General features: G+C 40.8%; 1 protein-coding gene across 2 annotated transcripts in view; it reads right to left on the bottom strand.

The window, feature by feature from the left end:
• FRMD4A (FERM domain containing 4A) overlaps positions 1-18,707 on the bottom strand; it is a 571,779-nt gene extending 553,072 nt beyond the window's left edge. The window contains exons 1-2 of one of the 2 annotated variants that reach the window (XR_009246201.1): positions 18,502-18,707; positions 17,978-18,109 (exon numbers count right to left, since the gene is read on the bottom strand). Coding sequence is in view for 1 of the 2 variants with exons in the window: in XM_012931059.2 (XP_012786513.2) it covers positions 17,978-18,022 (45 nt within the window). In the remaining variant the exon portion in view is untranslated. Of the gene's footprint in view, positions 1-17,977; positions 18,110-18,501 lie in introns of those variants that run through there. The other variant, XM_012931059.2, reaches the window with a different exon arrangement.
• Between the last annotated feature and the right edge of the window lie 2,570 nt (positions 18,708-21,277).

Here is a 21,277-nt window from a genome sequence, read left to right as displayed (position 1 = left end):
TTGAATGACACTCTTCCAAATGATTTTGGTAAAAGGGAGAGAAATGTGCCAAAGATAACTTGCACAAAGAGCATTTATAGCAGTCTTTGTTTCATTTTCCCTGGCATAGATACTGACTATCGATTTTTTTCCCTTGAAGAAAGTAGTGAGAATCTGAACAGCAGACTGGATTCTTCTCATTCTGTTACCATAATTAGAAAAACAGACTAAAATTATGCAGGAGCAGATTGAGAGGGAAATGCAGCCCTGCTTTCATGTGAAAAAGCTAACTCCTTTTTAAATCCAAAGAATTTTCTTCTCCTGTACACGTCTTTCATCTTGAAGTAGTTACCAGACCTCTTTTAAGTATGTTTTCTGGCTTAATGATAAGTACATTCTTCATAAAGGTGCAAGCATTGATGGAGAAGTGTGCTCACGGTCATCAGGCATTCTGGTGTCTTCCTTGTAGAAGCAGGCCCAATACTATCACGGCAGAGTCAGTCACAGGCTTCACACAAAACCAGGTTGTGAATGAAGAAACTAATTCTGCTGTTTTCACATAAATTAAAAATGTCACCTGTCAAGCAGCCCTTTGATTAGTCATCCTAAAAGACATTATCTGGAGGCCACACATACTATTGGAAAGGACTGTGAAATTTTTTTTCAATAAATTCATACCTTTTGAAGTATTACATACTTCAAAAAAAAGTAAGAATTATTTTCATTTTTCAAAAAAAGAGTTATTCAAGGCAGTCAAGGCACCCAAGGATCCAGTGTTTATCTTTTGGGACATAAGATCACATTTCACACATGGAATGTGAAGAAAATTCTAATTCTAATTCAACTTGCTGAGTTTGAGTGTGTATAAGAGGAACCATTTTGATTGTCCAAGACGCTACATATACTACACATCTCCCTTTCCCCAAACACTCTTTCCCACTGTGTTGCACCCATTCTATGTCATTTCCTAGACTATCCGTACTAAGCCTGGCCTTTTGTTACATTTCCTCACTATACTCATTCAAGTGTCATCTCTATTTGTCAGTCAGTCAGTCAGTCAGTCAGTCAGTCTCTCTCTCTCTCTCTCTCTCACACACACACACACACACACACACACACATTTATTCACCCTCAAAACATGCCTGGGGCTTGGCAGCGTGGCCTAGTGGCTAGGGTCCTCGCCTTGATCCCATATGGCTGCCGGTTCTAATCCCGGCAGCTCCACTTCCTCTCTGTCTCTCCTCCTCTCAGTATATGACTTTGTAATAAAAAATGGAATAAATCTTTAAAAAAAAAAAAACATGCCTGACCTCAAATACATGCCTCACTCAGTTCTAAACACTCAAGGCAGCCACACCTTGCCATCCTCAGTGCTGTTCTATCCTCTCTCTGGGCCTCAAGCCCAAGACAATAGCTATTCGTCTCCCAGAGTCAGAGAGCTCACATGACAATTTTTTCCTTCTTTATATTTTCCAGCATGATTCAATTATATAGTTTAGATTTTTTTTTAAGATTTATTTTTATTGTGATGTCAGATATGCAGAGAGGAGGAGAGACAGGGAGGAAGATCTTTAATCCACTGATTTACTCCACAAGCGGCTATTACGACCAGAGGTGCACCAACCCAAAGCCAGGAGCCTCTTCCAGGCCTCCCATGCATGTTCAGGGTCCCAAGACTTTAGGCCATCCTAAACTGCTTTCCCAGGCCACAAGCAGGGAGCTGGATGGGAAGCTGGTCTGCCGGGATTAGAACTAGTGACCATTTGGGATCCCGGCATGTGCAAAGCAAGGACTTTAGCCACTAGGCTACGGTGCTGGGCCTGAACTTTTATATTTCTTTTCACCTGTTTTTTTTTTTTATCCTTTCAGTCTGCTACATCAATTTCTCAAGCTACAGTATAAGACCATGATTCCTCTCTCATATGAAATTGTCTGGTATTAAACAATTATCAGGATTGAATATGTGTTGGTAGATTAAATCTCAATAAGATATTTCCTTGCTAAGATGTACAAGCCAGTTTCTCGTGCTTTCGGTTAAAATTAATTTGATACTTGAAAAATGTAATAGTCTATTTTATCACAAAATGTAAAAAGCAGAGGGAGCAACCTGAAGGAGGGAATGAAATTTGGGTACAATTCTTGGGATATAAAATTAAAAGGCCATCTGCCTTTGAGAAGCAGCAGATGTGTACTTGTAATTCATTGCTCATTTGCCACTTGAAATTTGCAGACATTTAATGCTGTAACTGTTTATACAGTAAGATTCTAAATACCCTTTAGAGAATAGCTTACTTTGCCTATAGTCCCTATACTCCCTACCAACAGATGAAAATTGGTTCTTTTTCCCCGGAGCTTTGAAAGTAGAATTAAAAAAAAATAAATTTGCATAGTGCTTTCTTAAAGGTAATAATTCAACAATAGCCATAAAAATTGAAATGGTATACACTTGACTCAACATTTTCCATCTAGATACTTGCCCTTCTGTATTATATTGCAGCCATCTGCACCAAGATTAAAGTTCTTTGGACCGTCTGCAATTATAAGACTAACAATCACCTAACTGTTAATAAGGGATTGATTAAATAAATTATGCACCATGCATATAATTCTGTGTGGCCTTTAAAAAGGATGAGGTGGCACACAGGAGTTGACAGGAGGAAATGTTGCATATGCCCAGGGAATTTTTGGAAGGATACACAACAGAAGTACTAAAGAATTGAGAGCCTGGGTGGGAAGCAGCACCACTTTTACTACATATCTTCTATACTTGTCATGTTTTTATGACATGCACAAAGTTTTATTTTTAATACACTAAAAAGTAATTTTCTAAACACAGTATTATTTATTAAAATGTGGATTCAAGGTTGAAATAGCAATATATCCATTGATTTTCAAAAAATGTTCCCATATTACCTATATGTCTACATGTTCATGAGGAAATTATAATACTTATCAAGAAGACTGTTTTTATTTCTCTTCATGTTTATCAAATTCTCATCATTTTGTCTCATCTCTCATATTTGGGAAGGAAGGCTGGCTGCTGTTTCTGAAGCAGGTGTCAGAGGTAACAAGAGATGAATCACTAACAATTCCTTTTGTGGACCCCTTCCATAGAATGGTCCTTTAATTTTAATATTTTGATGTTTCCCTACAACACTCATGCACCAAATAAAAGCAATCATGTAACTTATTCTACTTATACAACCATTTATGCCCACATTTATATACTGAGTCCCCATGGTTACCGGCAACAAAAGCCATCACCCTCATTAAACCTGCAGTTACCTTGTGCATTGTTAGGGTTATTAGTTCCAGACAACAAAATCTACCTTGATTAGTTTAAGCAGGAATGAATTTGTTAACAGGTATTAGAACATACATGATGCCAAGCTCATCTACCATGGAGCCCAAAGCAATGTCCAATCACATTCCAGGGTTATTATAGCAGAGAAGTCACTTTTGTCAGAGTCACTGACCCTAACACTAGAGACCAATCACTTGCATTTCCACCAAAGTTGGTCCCCAGGAACTTAATATCTTTGCAGTCTCGCTTGCCGGAAACCCCAGACAGCTCTCCTTCAGTTTGCTCACCTCCTTTCACCTCCACAAGTGTGACACTAGCAAACTTTCATGACAGAAGTCAGATCACATGCCCAACTCTTAAAGCAAAGGGAGACAGAAATCATTTTCCCCCCTACTTTTAGATTTTTAGCCTCTATAACTTAGGAAAACACTCTGGAGAAGAGTTGGGTCAGGAGTCTGAGTTAGCAACCTCTAACATCTCATACAAATGGCCTTGTTCAGCACCACCAAAAAACAGGGGAGGGAATGTCTTCTAGGAAGCTCTGGAGAAAGTTTCCTCCTGGATAACAACGAAAATTTGTGAGAGCTCTATTTAAAAAAAAATTTCAGTTATTTATTTGAAAGAGAGGGGGGGAGAGAAAAAATACCTTCCAAAAAAAATCTCTTCCACCAAGTGGTTCACCTCCTCCTCCCCTGCTCCCCATACACAAAATAGCCAGAGTTGGGCCAGGTCAAAATTAGGATCCAGGAGCTTCTTCTAGGTTTCCTATGTGCTTCCAGCAGCTCAAACACTTGGACCATCTTCTGCAGCTTTACCCAGATCATCAAGAAGGAGCTGGATCAGAAGCAAAGCAGCCAAGACTTGAACTGATACCCATATGGGGATTCTGATTTTGCAGACACCAGCTTTATGTGCTGTTCCACAATGCTGGCCCCTTCTTCCTGCTTTACATCCAACTGGAAAGTGCATGGGGCTTGAAGCTGCTGCAGTCATCCTGGAACTGTTTTCATTTTCCTTAATCTTTTTGCTCCACTTCTGTCCTGAAAATCACATTTCTGCCTGTTGTGAAATTTTCTACTATTTCTTAATCCAAGTCAGTACACCTGTGTCAGATTTTCTTCCTCTTGTGCACTGCGCCCTGCATGAGCCCTGTATGGGCTCTCCCTCAGCACCCTCCCCTCCAACGCCACGCTTGGGGCTCAGGGCTCCTCCCAGCATACACTCTCCAGGTATCCGTCATCCTTGTTTTTGTAGCCATTGCTTGAATACTGATAACCCTGAATGTATGTTCAGCTTTGAAATTTTCCCCAGCTTCACATGTATACATCTCACCACAGCTAAAGACCTCCCTTAGAATATCTCACAGACAATTAAAAGGAACATTTTCAAAATGAAGGTAGCGTTGGCCCTTTGAAAGCTGTTCCTCCAGCATCTTCACCCACTTCCTCACCCAAAATAAGGAACAGAAGGCACCCTTGATTCCTCCCTCTGTCTCCCATAGGCAATCAAGAGCTAATCAACTGCTCATTCCACCTACCCTATCTTACGTGTTCCCAAAGCAGTCTTCTATGCACCACTGGCAGTGGCTTAACCAAACTGCAAACACAACTATTTAATTATTTTGCTCAAAACAATTTCAAATTATTTCCCATCTTTTATAAAAAATAGACCAAGCATTCTTTTGTTTTTAGTCAAGCTACCTAACAGAGTATCATCTTCTCTCTTCTATTTTCATCCTTTGAGTTTCTACTTTGGATTTTTGCTATAACTCTAAATTGCTTAACTGTTCTAAAATGAATCATGTGATTAAATTATTTTGTTTACCTTTAATGTTACCTGATATTTCCCCTTCACCTCACTCTCATAGTCTGTACCTTCATGTTCAAAAGCCCCTTCTTCCCAGATGCCTTGACTTACTCAATAAGTGCTTCCTGAGCACTTACTGTGTGTCAAACACTGGTCAACATTGAAGAGTCAGTGGTGAATCATGGTGATACAGGCCCCTATTCTCTTAATTCACAACCCGCACACTGAGCTCCCCAGTTGTTTAATCCTCCAGGCTGGACACAGTGTCCTTCCCTGTTTTCCAGTTGTACACACTGCTGATTGCCTGTGCAGTAACTAAACCACCTTCCTTCTCCTTTATGTGATTCAATGGAAAGCAGCCTATCCTAGGCCTCAGCAGTAGTTATCAGTGCATCTAAGCCAACCATGATAATTCACACATCCTAACGACCATGTTAGTACCCCAGGAGCTGTGGCTTTGATGTCCATCCCAAATAACATTCCTGTTGAAATTTCACTGGCATTATAACAGCATCGACAGAAGTTCAAGTGATTAAATCATGAGGTTGTACCAGCATGAGTGTAGTTGCTATTGTTACCACAAAGCTGTGTCCAGTCGCCTTTTGTTCTTCTGCATCTTATTATGAGACCACATGGCAACAAGGTTCTTGCCAGAGGCAGGCTCCTTAATTTTGGACTCTCAGCTTCTAGAACTATGAGAAAGTAAATTTCTACTCTTTATAAAATTCCCAGTACTTTGCTATAGCTGGGCAAATGAACTAAGACACTACGCTGAAGCCAATCAGTGCTGGACATTTTTCCCCTAGAGAGAGCAAATGATTTGGGTTAACCCTCCCAAAGGGAAAGAAATAATTTACTGTATCCATTTTGAGAAGTTTCTCATCTCCCCTAAGACTGAACAAGGAAGTATAGCAAACAGTAGCTGAGAGAATCGATCTTGTGATCATGCGAGGGATGTCCACTGAAGACAAAAATCATGGTCAAGAGCAGAGCCAAGAATTCTGATGAGGAACCATAGCTAGAGCCTGGACACAGCTCCATCTTTGCAGTTAATAAAGGCACAAAAGAATTCCCCAACTTTAAAGTCAGCATTGATACTTATTTCATGTATCTATGGGAGCCAGCAGGAACCACCTATCTTTTTCTAGTACTCATGTCTCCTACACAGAGATGGTGAATTCATACTCTTTATCCCACTCTCGCCAGCCCAAAGTCAGCTGAAGCCCACTTTATTGCTCAACTGTATGATTTCATTAACTTTGTACCCAAGACCCTTCCCTTGGGCTCTATTCATCGATTCTCCTTATTACTTTCAGAAGGATTCTTCTACAGCTCAACTCAACTCTCAACACACCATTTTCTGATTAAAATGATTATTTACAGAATTCAGGATAAAGCCCCAATTCCTTGCCACTTATTTGTAAGACATTTGGCCTCTGTTGCATTTGCTTTTGCTTTTCTCAAACCAAAGTTTCACATAGTAGCTGAGACATGTAACTAACTTACATTTGCACATAAAATTCTCATACCTGTAACTGCCTACCATAACCCACCTCATCCAGACCTGGACTCACCACAACTCCTTCATAGCACATCAGAAACCTAATCATTATTTTAGAAGTCCCTGAAACACACTTTTGTGCACTACGCCTAAAATTTGTCTCACTGTGTTGGAATTATGCTCATTTGTCGTGGGCCATTCCGATTAAACTCTTGAAGGCAGGAACTATGTAGTATTTACGTACACACATACATGTATATTCTCAATACTATGAGTGAGACCCTCCAAAAATATTCTTACAAAGGGAAGGGAAGGGAGAGGCAAGGAAAAGGGAAAATAAGAGAGCAGGATTGGAAAAAAGAAGAAAACCAGTTCATATTTCCTTGGGAGAAATAGAAGGTGGCAAGAGCAGTTCACAAAGTAATCACGATTCTACTTTAAACTATTTTTCCTGTCTAAAGAATCTGGATCTTAGAGCATTATTTGCCAACTTTTTTTTATGTAACAGATAATGTATACCACTAAGGCCCTCAGGTTCAAACCTGCCCATTCCCTGATGCTTCATGCCTTTGGGATACATATTAAAAAGGCTTCTGTATTCAGTAATCATGGAGAATGGCTACAAAACGAATGGTTGTTGACACAGGTAATGTTCATGTTTCCCAATTGTAGCAGTACATGACGCTAGTCGTAATGGTCTCATAGAAAGCACTCCTGGACAATATTAATGCCCAACTAGGTTAATGACCAAAGACTCAGCCTCAGGCTATGAACACATTCTCCTGCTCATTAATCCCCAGGAAATGATCTCAGCCATGTTCATTAAAGCTCAATTATGCTCACACTCCTCACACACACAAAAATAAAGCACCTCAATCTCAATACCAAGCTACGGTCCTTCTTTTACTTTGACACATGGGCAATAAAAATACAAAAGAAATTATTAGTCCAAATGCCCCGCATGTAAAGGAAGTAGTGCTCTTGCTTCATCAGCTCCTAAGCATTAATAAGGACTGACCCAGACACCCTAGAGGTCACAAAGCATGCAAATCAGGCTATTTCTCATGATTTATACAAACTATGGGTATTCTCTGAATCCACAACATAGCACTAAACACATTTTGCCCCTCAGATGAGTACAATCTGGATGAAAATCTGAAAATTTAAAAGGCAGTCATTTGCTAGTGAGAAAAAAGACTTCCTGTGATACCAACCTATCACTCAGTCAGCGATAATGCAAGCAACAGAATACATACATAAATAAAATCCATAACCAGAATGTTTGTAATTTCAAAAGTAAAAGACCCTCAAGGAACATGAAATCAAATTACACAGAATGAACACAAATTGAGGTGGTTTAGACATTTCTTAAACTATACAAGGGGCCTTCAAAAAGTACATGGAAAGTACATTCCATTTTCCAAACTTTTTGAGGCACCCTTGTATTGACAACCCAAAGTGATCTACAATACTGTCTCCTTGAAATGCAGTGTCTTGTTTGTAATCAGGAACATGCGTCAGAAGCAGGTTTGTCCTTAGGCCACCATGTAAATGTAACCACCATGTAAGCAGCCATGAAATAAATCAATATAGGTCAGGTTATGTGGAGAGGCCCTAGTAAATGCTGTGATCAATAGTTCTGCAGCATCCACTGCCAAATATGTGAGAGAAGATTCCTCCAAATGATTCCACACTCCAACTACCATCCTCCCAAGCACCAAAACTTCCTCAGTTGACTGTCCAGTGTGAGGCAGGACAGATCACCTCCACACACACCTTGCTAGAACTCCTGGTTCACAGTATCAATGAGCAAAAAATATGGCTGAAGATTTTTTTAAAATGGTTGTTTTGCAACAGTAGCAACTGGATCACATATTCACACATAAACAAACAGCCACTCTGTGTACAGAAATATCTGCCTATAAATGTTCCTAGCTCAGACATACCCTACAGACATCTGTGAGAAAGCACAATCATGTAACAGAACTGTATTTCACCTGCATCCAGCAAAAAAGGTTCTAAGATTGCTTCAATGAGGCCAGAAGATCCATTCAATGTATATAAAATTAATTCCAAATAAAGATAGCATTGATCTGGTACAAATTCTGCATTGTATTACAAGGTGATAGGAATTGTTACTAACTATGCCTGTTAGAATGCCCCTCTCAAATTTCAACTGTACTTGAACTGCGGTTATGCAGCAAGGTGGAAAAATCCACCATGGGGGAAGGGTGCAGGGAGGGGTGGGGAGAATCCCAGTACCTATGAAACTGTATCACATAATACATTGTAATCAATGAATTAAAAAAAAAAAAAGAATGCCCCTCTCTCAGACTTGTGTTTCCATTTTTTCCCATCTACAATCTCTCATCAGGATTCCTGTCAATCTAGTGTCATTACCAGATCTGTCTCCCACCACAGACCTCATCACTTACCTGACTGATCCCGTAGCAGCATTAACCAGCTCTACTGAAAAACCTTCAACACCTCAATCTGGTGGTCCTAAGTGAACCATAATCTATTTTTCTTCAAAATGTACTTCCTAACCTAAAGTTGATCATATGAGTCACACTTCTTGCAGGTGCTCCTTTCTATGTATAGTCCTCCATTGTGGATCCTTACTATAGCCCTATGAGCTCTCCTCGACAATGTTTCCCAATCCATCCCTCTCCTCTTAACTCATGGCCTTCCCCCACTGCCTCTTCACTTTTGGCCCAAATTTATGCAACTGATCTTTAACTGGTCCTCTTTCTCCAGTTTGAATTCACCAGCAGATTGAACTTCCCAAGTCCCATATCCATTAACTTTCCCATTCAAGAACATACCATTTCCCATCCAAGTCCTTGCAAAACCATATGTAACAACGTCCCTCATCCAGTCCCAAATTAATCAGAATTTCTCCTCCTCTGTGACAGATCCATCCCTCAGTTAGCCTAATCTCCTTTCTATGCTCTCTGCTTCCACACTCCTACTTCTGTGCCCTCACTCCACCTCAACTACAGGTAACATATCATCACTTCCTCCTGAGTTTTCCAGATAACCTTGCTCCCTTGCTGAGAAGACAGTCTTTCCACTACAACTCAAACTATGTGCACTCCTCAAAAATGGCTGTCATTTTCTCCTACAAATTCTGTCTTGAATAAAGGTCTTGATCTTATTCCTTTGTCCCTGACCTCTACTCCCTACTCATCTGGACTCCTTACTACCCATCAATAGTTCTGCAGCCTTCACGGTAGACAATTTCTTATCATGTAATGATGCCTTCTGTATTTATTTCTCTCATGAGATGTAAGCTCTGGGTCAAAGACCATGTGTTACAATAATCTGAGATTCTCAGAGTTTGGACTAGTGCTAAATTGTCAAAAAGTGATCAATCAAGGCTTTAAATTTATGAATTTATTATGTAGAATATAGGATTCTGGAGCCTGCCAAACTTCTTCCAGTAATGAGTTCAGTTTGAATGTCCTGCCTATGACTTTCTGTACTGGCTTCTTCTTATGATTTATTGTTCAACTTAAAGGTCACCTCCTCAGAGAGAGCTTTTTTATCACTCACTCCAAAATTGTTATCCAAGCTCTGCCTGCAACTCATTCTTTTTAATTGACTATAGGTCACTTATTATGACCTCATAGTTCAATTTATCTTAGTGTTTATAGTTTTGTCTTACCCAGAAAAATGTAGCCTTAACAATGGCAGAAGGTTTGGTTTTCTGTTTCTTTGTTTACCATTTTACCTACGACATTAGAACAGTGTTCAGAAGATAGTAGTTATTTAATAAATATGTTGAATTAATGGATGACAAATACTCTACACATATGAAGTATTTGTATAGGTAAAATATATCCAAATGTTATATGTTAGAAGGTAATAAGTAAAATTAAAATACATAATCAATCATACACACACACACAAGTATATCAAAAAGCTTTGGGAAAAAGTAATTAAATTTTTATTTTGGTGCAAAAAAATGGAACCCAAGCTTAGTTTTCTACAATATGCATTTCCATGAACTTTTTGAAGATTCCCCAGTATTTTGCACCAAATGAACTTTATTTAATTCCACTTTTCATGAACTTTTTTAGAGAGATGAGAGAAGAGGAGAAAGAGAAAAGCAATCCAGATTCCAGATTGATCCTAACTGAAGATATTGGCAAATGTGGCATTTGTGAGGAACCGAAGTAGTTCAATACTGCTAGGGTATGAATTTAAAAAGTGGAAGAGGGAACAGTGAAACAAGAAGCTGGATGGATTGACAGAGGCCAGATCTTCAGTTTTATCCCATATATAATGAGAAAGAACTGGAGAATATTGGGTTTTATAAATATCACTTTAGAAAATGAACAGAGGACAGATATTAGTGAAGAGACTGAAAGTGGGAAGTACAGGTAAGAAAGTCTCTACAGATAACATAGGTGGGAGAAGCTGTTCTAATGTGGAGGAGAGTAAAATGCAGAAGCTAGAAACCGAGTAAGCAGAAACAGTATGGTCTGCAATTAGCTGGATGAGGTGGACAAGGAAGAACAAGAAGTCAGAAGTAAATGCCACGGTGGCAGGCACCAACCAACTACAGGCATATAAAAACTGAAGAAAGTAATTCTCTTTGAGGTGAGCTGCATTTGAGATACCTGCAGGGAAAGCAGGTGATAAACCCAGTGTTTCTATTTTCAGTCATCAGGAGCCTGGGTCAAGGCCTGAGCCAAACACTTGAGAGTCATCAGTGTTCAACTGAAACCATGAGTGTACACGACATGGCTTAGAGAGATGAATTGAATCTACCACTTAAACTGTATTGCCAGGTCTAGCCTACAAGAATAAAATTTCAATATCCAAGGCTATAAACAGCATTCATATTAACACAACATGACTTGAAGGCAAGTGTCCTTGACATTAGAATTCAGCCTCCTTCCTTGACATGTTGCATATGAACTTAGTCAAGCAGGCTTCCAGGACCTTAGATTACAACCAGCCTAATACCATATGCTTCATTAGACTTTGTATCCTGGCATAGAACTCAATGAGAAATGGCTACCTGCACCAGGAACATATGCTCTCCAGACCACCATTAAGCATGCAAAGCAGCCATACAGTTAATTTTTAGCAGAGATCCACTAATAATGGCCTGATCACTTGTAGCAGGATTGAAAGGCAAGCTTGAGCATCTGCCAGAAAGAACACATTGTTGCCCATATTTCAGCCATCTCCCTAAAGTGAATTTTAAAAATGGTGTTATTAAGGACAGGAAGGCAAATTTAAATTGGCTGATTACTGGACTGGTTCACATGACCCTGGAAACATCTGTTTTTCTAAAATCATCCCATGTACAGATTTGGATGCACAGAAAGTTGTATTTGGTACTATCTTTTTAGATTGAATTCTGTTCATGAAAGATTCCAAGTGACAGGGGTTCAGATGGATGGTTCAAGCAAATACTACTACTATGTTCTTTGTATTTGCTAAGCACTTCATACATATATCTTATTGAATTATCCCAAATCTTTAGTAGCAGGCATTGTTATCACATTTAATACAGAGTTGTTTAACCTATCATTGGGTTTCTTCATTTCTATTTAATTTAAGGGAAAAATGCAGCCATGATTTAAGACTGATACTCAACTTCCATGACTAATTTTGTAGGAGTCCTATAACGGTGGACAAGATGCAAAGACCACTGTAACTGACATCCACTGTTTTTTTTCCTTGCTATCATTGCCTTCTGACAAAATAGCTATTTTCCTTCTCTCACCATGTGATTCAGGTGGAGTTAGAAATCATTTGGAAATGCCCATTACTGAAGTCAGCAATGGCCTGTGACAAGCCCATCACTCAAGAGGAACAGTCAGAATTGGGAGCAGAGTTGTGTTCCCTGAACTTCATTCACTAACTCTAAGGACAACTAACTTCGGGGTGCTGCTAAGGGAGGAGTCTACCAGAGACTAAAGTCACCAAAGAGAAACGCAAAACAGTCAAGTCAGAGAAATAGGGTCCTGATGTCGGCACTTAGAGTCCTTGATACAGCCTCTTGGAGCTGTTTCATTTCTGCAGCTTCTAAGCTATATCATGCTTCTATTTTTGCTAGTGTTAGTAACTTGAGTTAGTCTCTGCTCTTAAGACTCATAGAGTACAATCTAGCAGAAAATGAAGCAAAAAATATTTAGTAAACAATAATCCAAGTTGACTTCTGATGACATTAGTTTCAAATCTCACCCACTGAAACAGACAAATACGTACTTTAAACACTAGCTAAAAAGTATTAGCATCAATATTTCTGATATACATATTGATAAACTGCCTTAGGAGGTGAACAACTATCTTGCTAAATTTAGGAAGGATTTCAACTACTAAGCTAGACATAATAGTTACACAAGTATTTCCCAGAAACTTTCAAAACAAATCTATGAAACTAATTTTTCACTCTTAGGCTTAAACACTTAGGGCTTCCAATCCGGACCTTGTGTTCAAATGACCCCACTTATATACAGCTCTTTAAATGACTATACTCTATTTCCATGTCACTATTATTATCTAAATTTCCACAGTTTCAAACACACAAGTTATCCATCATGAAAATCTGGGTGACATCTTGATTGCATTACAAATATCGTAAGTCGTCTTGATTTAGCCATTTAACTTCTCTTGAGCTCAGCTTGTTCCTATAATCAGATAGAGTACCTGACCTGTCTAGACTGTTGTGGACATCCAGTGAGATAACAGACACAGAAACATGTTGAAAAACATAAGGACTGTTATTTCTAACCCAATAATAAGATTATTCAAGATTAACCTCAGTCTTACTCTATCCCTTTTCCTATTGAGTTCTGGGTAAATTCATTAGGTACTCTGAAAGGAGACTTGTCACAGAACAGTAGGACTTAGTTCACATGCCAACCTGCCTTTCTGATGGTTAACCTCTATTGCCCACAACCTCTAATCTAGTCTCTATTACACTTGTTACCTTCAACGCCTCTTTTAATTCTCTTCTCACTATCTCACCTAAATTCAAGAACCAGTTTCTCCATTCTGGCCACTCCTGTACCACAGAGCTTATGAACCCAGATCTACCCAGGGCCACTGGGTGATGAGTTACATACTGTCTTGCTGCAGTTCTGATACGATTCTCTGACACTGTCCTGCAAACCACTCACTCATAGAGCAACTCTGTCTCTCATCTAACTGCAAGCTTGTGAAAGACAATGGCTGGTCTCCGTATTTCTTGTGCAGGCTGATACTCAGCAAATACGTATTTGTTCATTTAAAAAAGAGGATGCCCAATTGAGGATAAATAGTTGCAAAGAGAATTTAAAATGTATTGAAATGAGACAAAGTTAAAGAACAGCAGTGTATCAATTAGAATCTACTCAAAATAGACCAAGGAATATCATTTCAAAGGAACTCAAATACAACATTAAATTTGGGGGATGGAAAGAACCTTCAAGATCATCTAATTCGCATCTTTCATTCATTGTGAATGTTCACTTATTTCTCTTTTAAATTAGAAAGTATGCACATTAAATTTTTCTCCTTGTAAAACATGAATCTTGGCAATTTCTTAAGGCAACCTTGGAGACTGAGACATCTTTTAGGGTTAGAAAATTACTTCTTCTTGCTAGAAACAAACAGAAAAAAGTAAATAGGAAGACAGGATTATATATTCAGAAACACAGAAACCACAACATGTCTCAGAGGTGAAGCCACCTCCAAACTCCCCATGGGGGCTTTTTCAAAGCATTAGAAGATCTTAGTAGCCAAATTCTTAAGCTCTTATACAGATTCACAGAGTGAGACAAAGCACTAGCTTGGGACTTGAAGACTTAGATTTTAAGAGTTTTATATACTCAATTTCAGTTGTATAAAAACTGATAGGTTCACCAACTCCTACTGGCATATCTTTTGTCTTTAAAAACAGGATTGTGAGAGGGATTGATTGAATCAGATAACGTCTGTAGAAAACTTTAACAGGAATGCATAATTTGCATTATTTATTATCTAGCCAGCTAACTTATACTACAAACTATTTTTTACTGCCCCAAAGATCAGGGATTCCAGAATCTAGGAAACAAAATGGCGTCTACAGCCTACCATTTTTGCAGCCCTTGGTTAAACACCCCTAAAGTAGCCTTAAAAAAAAAAGGATCATTAAGTCCTTGGCTCTAGCATGTGCCAGTGCTCAGGGCTTTCTTGAATTCATAAGGATCTAACAAATTACACTTCGTCAAGAGCTTCCTGTTCTACAAATAGTCTTTTCAAGTTGAAGATTCCCAATAGCATGATGAACTCAACAGTATCTGCTTTTGCTTCCTGAGAATCCTGCAAGCAAGAGGAGGTGTGCTTTATATGAGCTTGTGAGACTATCGGCGCATGTCTAATGAACACAACTGTTCTTTGGTCACTTTGGCTCCATCTTGCATAGATGATGATCATTCCCCACTATTAACTCTGCATTGAAACAACTCATGAGGTCTTACTACCACAAGATGCTTAGGGCATCCTTACAACCTGAGCCCCTCCTAGATGACCAAATTCCAGCACCGGTGGTAAAGATGTTTTAGACACTTTTGAAAGGTCATCTGTTACTGTCCAACAGGTAAGTTAGGCTCTTTTGGGGTAAGTCTCCTGATGAAACAGTGTGAACAAACACTAACGACCATCCAAATCAACTAATATGAAACACACTTGCCATGGCATAAAATTTGGGAATATATCCCCCATTCTAAACGCAACCCTGTCCACATGCTATACTGGAAATAAGGACAAAATGCTGAATCTAGTATTTGGATAATCCTGAAACCACGAGCTCTGTTCCAGACACCATTCTCAGAGATCTTGTGTGTATCAGAGCTAAATGGGCCACTAGGGATTAGTATAACCTTCTTAGCTAGAAATGGCATAAGTAAGGCACACAGAAAGTGACATATTCAAGATCACACAAGAAGTGGCAAAACTGGCAACAAGGCACAGGTCTCTCCAACCATCTGAATTCTGGATGCTTCCATAACCAAATAAACATCTTCATTTCTGAATTATTTAGCATCTAAGTTGAATATAATGTCTGGCTGCCTTCTTCCCCAGAAACAAGGAGCATGACCAAATGACCTCTGCGATTGTCCCACAGCCCAGTGATTCTCAACAGCACAAAGCCAAAACTGCCCTTGGTCAACCTACTGTCTGCTCCTCCCTAGAGTGTGTGCTGAGGAACTTTGGCTGTTGCTAATACACCATTCTATTTTTCTCACTGTGCAGGCACTCGATAAATACCGAGAACTGATTGGTTGTCTGATGAGCTAATAAATAATAGTCTTTGCAGCTTCCTTCCTGAACTCATGGCCAAAGCAATGCTGCCAAATGGCCTCTCGTCCTCTTTTCTCCTAGAATGAACCGTAAATTGTCAGACTCATCACTAAGCCTGTCAGAGATGTGATTACTAAGGGTGAGAAAGAAAACCCAAGTCTATAGGGGCAAATTTTTTCTGAATCAAATTTGAACTAGAAAATGTGCCCTGACTCTATACATAGTTCTTCAGGGTTGTCCTCTAATGACCTATCACAGTGTCAAGAGCTATTTCCCACAACTTATGCGGGAGAGCAGAATAAGACTCTATAACCTGGGCAAGAGCAGGGTACTAGGGAAAGATCCCAGCACAGAGGCTGTTGACAAACAGGGTAAAGTATAAGCTCTATGGGCTACCAATACAGCTGCTATAAAACTTGAGGGCCCAAGGAATGGGGGTAGGAGAGTGTGTGTGTGTGTGTGTGTGTATGTGTGTGTGTGTAACAGCTGCACCAAATGTTGAGTTGCATTCTGCCTGGCTACTAAGGATTTATTCTGGCCTTGGAGTAAAAGACACATCTCTTAAGCATCAGGGAGAGTTCAGAATAGAGGTTGAGGCAAGCAGACCTAATTGTCCCCGAAACCATTTTTTTTTAAGAAAACACATTCCTTCTCATTCATGTAACATGGGCTTATTCACATAAGGCCACGTAACAGGTGTGTGCATTCATGCCTGAGTTTTTGTGCATGTAACCAGACTCTAGCTTCCCAGAAGCCTTCTGCTTCTCAAACACATTTTATTGCCAACCACCATCATAAACACTCCAAGCTTTTACCATCCACTTAGTTACTAAAAGACACACAATTGAAGATAAAGCACCACCACATAAAAGCATTTGAGTGAAAGCTGAGGAAAAGTGGAATTTGCTTAGAAAATGACTTTCATTCTTTCTGATATCTCTCCCCTATTGAACTGGGGAAATCAGTAGAGGCCCAGACAGTTTTAAGCAATTTAAATGAACTATGAACCAAATAGCATTTTGGGTAACAAAGAACCAAGATATTTGCCCCTCCTAACTTGGCCGGGCTCCCACCCAGTAGGCAGCCCATCCCCTCCCCACCCACTGGCTACTCTTCCAAGTTGCCTTAATGAACTCATCAGGCCTGGCCAAGGCACTTTTCTTCCCCTGTCAGAGAACACAGATCGATAAACACGGCAGAAGCACTTAGGCTTTGTTCATAAAATCTCCTGTGTAAATGTTAGAAGCACTCCCAAGTCAAGACTGACACAGGCTACTTCCGGCATCAGTACTTCCCAGGGCTATGGACTGCCAGTTGGAAAAGGGAAGGGAGCAAACCAACAGTAAAGGCAAACCCTGAACCCAATGTCAGGTCAAAGGTCAATCAGTTTAAAATAAGCAGGTGCCACTGTCCTGGGCAGGCTTCAATATGCTGAAGGTTAGAGCTTTCTTAACATAATGAAAGTCACAGAGAAACTTACAGTAGGTCAGCAGTTCCTGCACACATCAGTGCCTGGATGTGACCTGCTGCTGTTTCCCTGTGACTTGTAGAAGGAAAAGCAGCCTCCTCTAATTCAGCATGCCAAGTGTCACACGGACTATAGGGAACCTCCTTAGCTGCCTCTGTGGGAACATCTGAGCAGACACAACGGGGCACCAAGAAAAAGACCATGCTCAATCAAACTGAGTGGAAAAAAAAATTCCACAGTTGCCGTGAGAAGGCAAAAACACAAACATGATTTTCTCTACTGAGATTCAAGAGATCCAGGAGTGGTGGCTGAGCACTGGGTTGGGGAGAAAGCTCACTACTGATCTATTTCCAGAGGCTCTTAGCACCTGTTTGCAAGCACATCTATCCAAATAGAATTCGGCAACAAGTTTCTAAAATGGCAAATTTGCTGTTTCCTTCCCCTGCGAGTGCTTAGTCATGCTGATACTCTGACCCAAGTAATCATTTCAAAAGAGCCTGCAGGATCAAGTCAAGCAACGTTTAACATGTCTGCAGCCACTGCGGCAGCAGCAGCAGAGGTGGGGGCAGCCCCAGTGCCCAGAGGCTGCAGCAGCCTGGGCACCACCTCCTCCCCCCGCCCCCGGCACACTCACCATGAGCAGGCTGAGAGCAGAGTCTGGCACCAGCTGCACTGCCATCGTCTCCAATTCTGATTCCCATGCACAAATACTCCTGCTGAGTCAGTCTGCCTGGGCCCCGGGTGGCTGTACACCATCTACAGTCACCTACAGCAAAGCAGCCAACAATCCAGACTTAGCGTGCAAGAGGCTCAAGGTGAGGACAGGCCACATGTTCCGAGGGGTAGGAGGGGAGTGCAGGGGAGGCAGGGTGGGACCCGTGCTTGGGAAGGCTAATAGGAAGCTGCAGGTTATTTAAAGGTGAGCCCTCCCTCGCTTTGCTAAGCAGCACACACACATAAACCACATCACACAGATATGAAAAAGCATAGAACACAGGATTGTTAACTGCCACCTTAGCCTAATCAGCAATTCTTCGTTCAACTGACAATTAAAATAAAACATTCCCGATTGCAGACAAATCACACTGCCCCAGCCACCCTCCTCTCTGCAGCTCTCAGCAATTCTGCTGCATAAACATGCGGAATGTCACAACCTACCGTGTGCAATCTGGTCAGTGTCTTCCTTCCTGCAGCTAGGTGTGTCTCTTTTGCAAAATCACATCCCTGGAAGTGAAAGAGCTGAGTCTGACCACGAGGCACCAGGCAGCAACTGGAGATCAGCAAACGCTCTTATCCTAGCCGGGGAAGAAGTCACTTTTAGAATGACCCTTTCCACCTTCCTCAAATCTACTTTTGCTCTTCAACCCACAGGCTCAGCTCCCCGAAGGGCTAACATACTTACAAGGAACATGAACTGTTCTGCCTGTTCTGTTAGCGTTCTGAGCTCCCTGCCTATGCCACATGTACGCAGCATAGACACCCTCTACTTCTCCCTCCCTCCCTCTTTTCCTCCCTCCTTCCTTCTCTCCCTCCCTCCCTCCCCTCCTCCCCCATCTCTCCACAGAGCTGCCAGTTAGGAATTTTGAAGAAGTACCCCCTGGCTCAGAGACACAGGAGGCTAATTTGGAGCCAGAGACACTGCTCAAGACAAAGAGCCAAATTAACCTTGAAAACCATATCATGCAGTATTTTTCTTGAGAAATCAAGGGAAGGGGGATTGGGGGAGGGGGAACAGATTAAAAAAAAGTTAAAGGAAGCCTGCTCAGTATTGTTCCATAACAAATGGCTCAAAGGCTTTCCAGAGTCAGAGATTTAAGAAAATTAAGACATCATTTTTTTTTTTAAGATTTGGTTTTTTTTATTGGAAAGTCAGATTGACAGAGAGGAGGAGAGACAGAAAGATCTTCTCTCTGCTAATTCACACCCCAAGTGGCTGCCACAGCCAGGAGATTCTTCCCTGTCTCCCATGCGGATGCAGAGTCCCAAGGCTTTGGGCCATCCTCGACTGCTTTCCCAGGCCACAAGCAGGGAGCTGGAGAAGTGGAGCACCCAGGATATGAACAGGTGCCAGTGCCAGTGCCCATATAGGATCCTGGCACGTGCAAGGCGAGGACTTTAGCCCTAAGCTACGGTGCCAGGTCCAATTAAGACATCTTTCACGTAGCACCATCAAGCTTACATGTCTTCTTATAGAGTCCACAGCCAAAACCAAATGGCGATTGCTGTGGTTATAGCTTTTCATGCCCTTCTCAGATTTCTTCCTCACTTACTTCCCCTAATAACTCCAAAAGTTCCTTGGAATTAATTGGACTGTGCAAGAGATCAGGCATTGAAATCATCCTCCTAAATGACAAAGTGAGGGGAAGAAAAAATGAAAGGCCTTTAAATATTCCTATGCAAAAAAATACAGCGGTTTCTATAAATAGTTCATATATACTTATTAACAGGATTTGATTATCATTGTACCTGACATGAAGTAAATGCTGAAAAAAAATGTTCACTGAAAAAAATGGAAAGATTCCTCTTTCCTACGGTGACTGAAGTGAGCTTAAACATTGCATCCATGTTACGAGATTGGATCCCAATGCCAGTGACCTCTGGAACATCTGAGGGAACTGCCCCTGCTATCAGGTGCCTGGAATTTCAATACATGTTCTGAATCACAACAGTATGGCCTTGCACCCAGTATCGGAAGATTCTGGATATGCTGATTGCTATCCCAATGATAAACAAAAATTGTGTTAATATCAATATTCAAAAATAATAAAGAAACTTTAATAATGATTTAATGAAACTAATCCTAATTTATCTTTGCTGGTGGAATTTTCAACATTTTCAACCATTTGTGTCTCTAGCCTTAAGGAACATTTTTTTTTCCGAAAAGACTTGTTTTATTGATTTGAAGGGCAGAGTGATAGAGATATAGGCAGAGACGGAGCCAGCTCTCTCACCTTCATGCTCACTGCCCAGTAGCTGTCAAAAGGTGGGGCTGCATGATGCCAAAAGCAGGACCCTGAAACTTTAACCATCTCCCATATAAGTGCCAAAGGAGCAAATTCTTGAGCCATCTGCTGATTCCCTAGTTGCATTATCAGGGAGCTGGGCTGTAAATAGAGCAGCGGGGACCTGAACCAATGATGTTACGGGATACCAGTGTCACAACTGGATGCTTAACCTTCTGTGCCACCATGCTGATCCCTCAAGGATCTGTTAATATAGTAGATATGATGAGACATACTTAGTTGACCCTCACTATTTATGGGCTCTGTACTTGGGGATTCAGCCTAGGGTAGATACTAAACATGTGTAAGAGTAAGCATTTGGTACAGTAGTTGGGATGCTGCTTGGGACATCTGCATCCCATACTGAAGTACGTGTTCTTGCATTCCATATCCAAGTACCTGGTTTTGAGTCCTGGCTCTTCTCCCAATTCCAGCTTCCTACTGATGTACACTCTGAGATAGCTATTAAGACTCAGGTAGTTGGGCACCTATCAAACGTATGATTCCTAGCACCGCATGGAACTTTCTAGATCTCAGTACTGACCCAGCACAGACAGTTATTATGGGCATTTGGGGGATGAACCAGCAGATGGAAGATATCTCTGACTTTCCAATAAATAAAATATTTATTCTAGTACCTGCATTTGTACTGAACATGTTGAGATCCTTTTCTTGGGCCTAGCATAATGGCTCAATGGCTAAATCTTCACCTTGCAAGTGTCAGGATCCCATATGGGCACTGGTTTGTGTTTTTGCTGCTCCACTTTCCATTCAGCTCCCTGTTTGTAGTCCAGGAAGGCAGCAGAGCATGGCCCAAAGCCTTGGGACCCTGTACTGACATGCAGATCCAGAAGAAGCTCCTGGTTCCTGGCTTTGGATTGGCCTGGCTCCAGCTGTTGCAGCCATTTGGTGGCAGGGAGGAGGGGAGCAGG

Source organism: Ochotona princeps, chromosome 10 (genome assembly GCF_030435755.1).
Source record: "Ochotona princeps isolate mOchPri1 chromosome 10, mOchPri1.hap1, whole genome shotgun sequence".
Classification (NCBI taxonomy): Eukaryota; Metazoa; Chordata; class Mammalia; order Lagomorpha; family Ochotonidae; genus Ochotona; species Ochotona princeps.
Note: the sequence above shows the minus strand (reverse complement) of the source record. Positions and strands in the feature narration are given on the sequence as shown.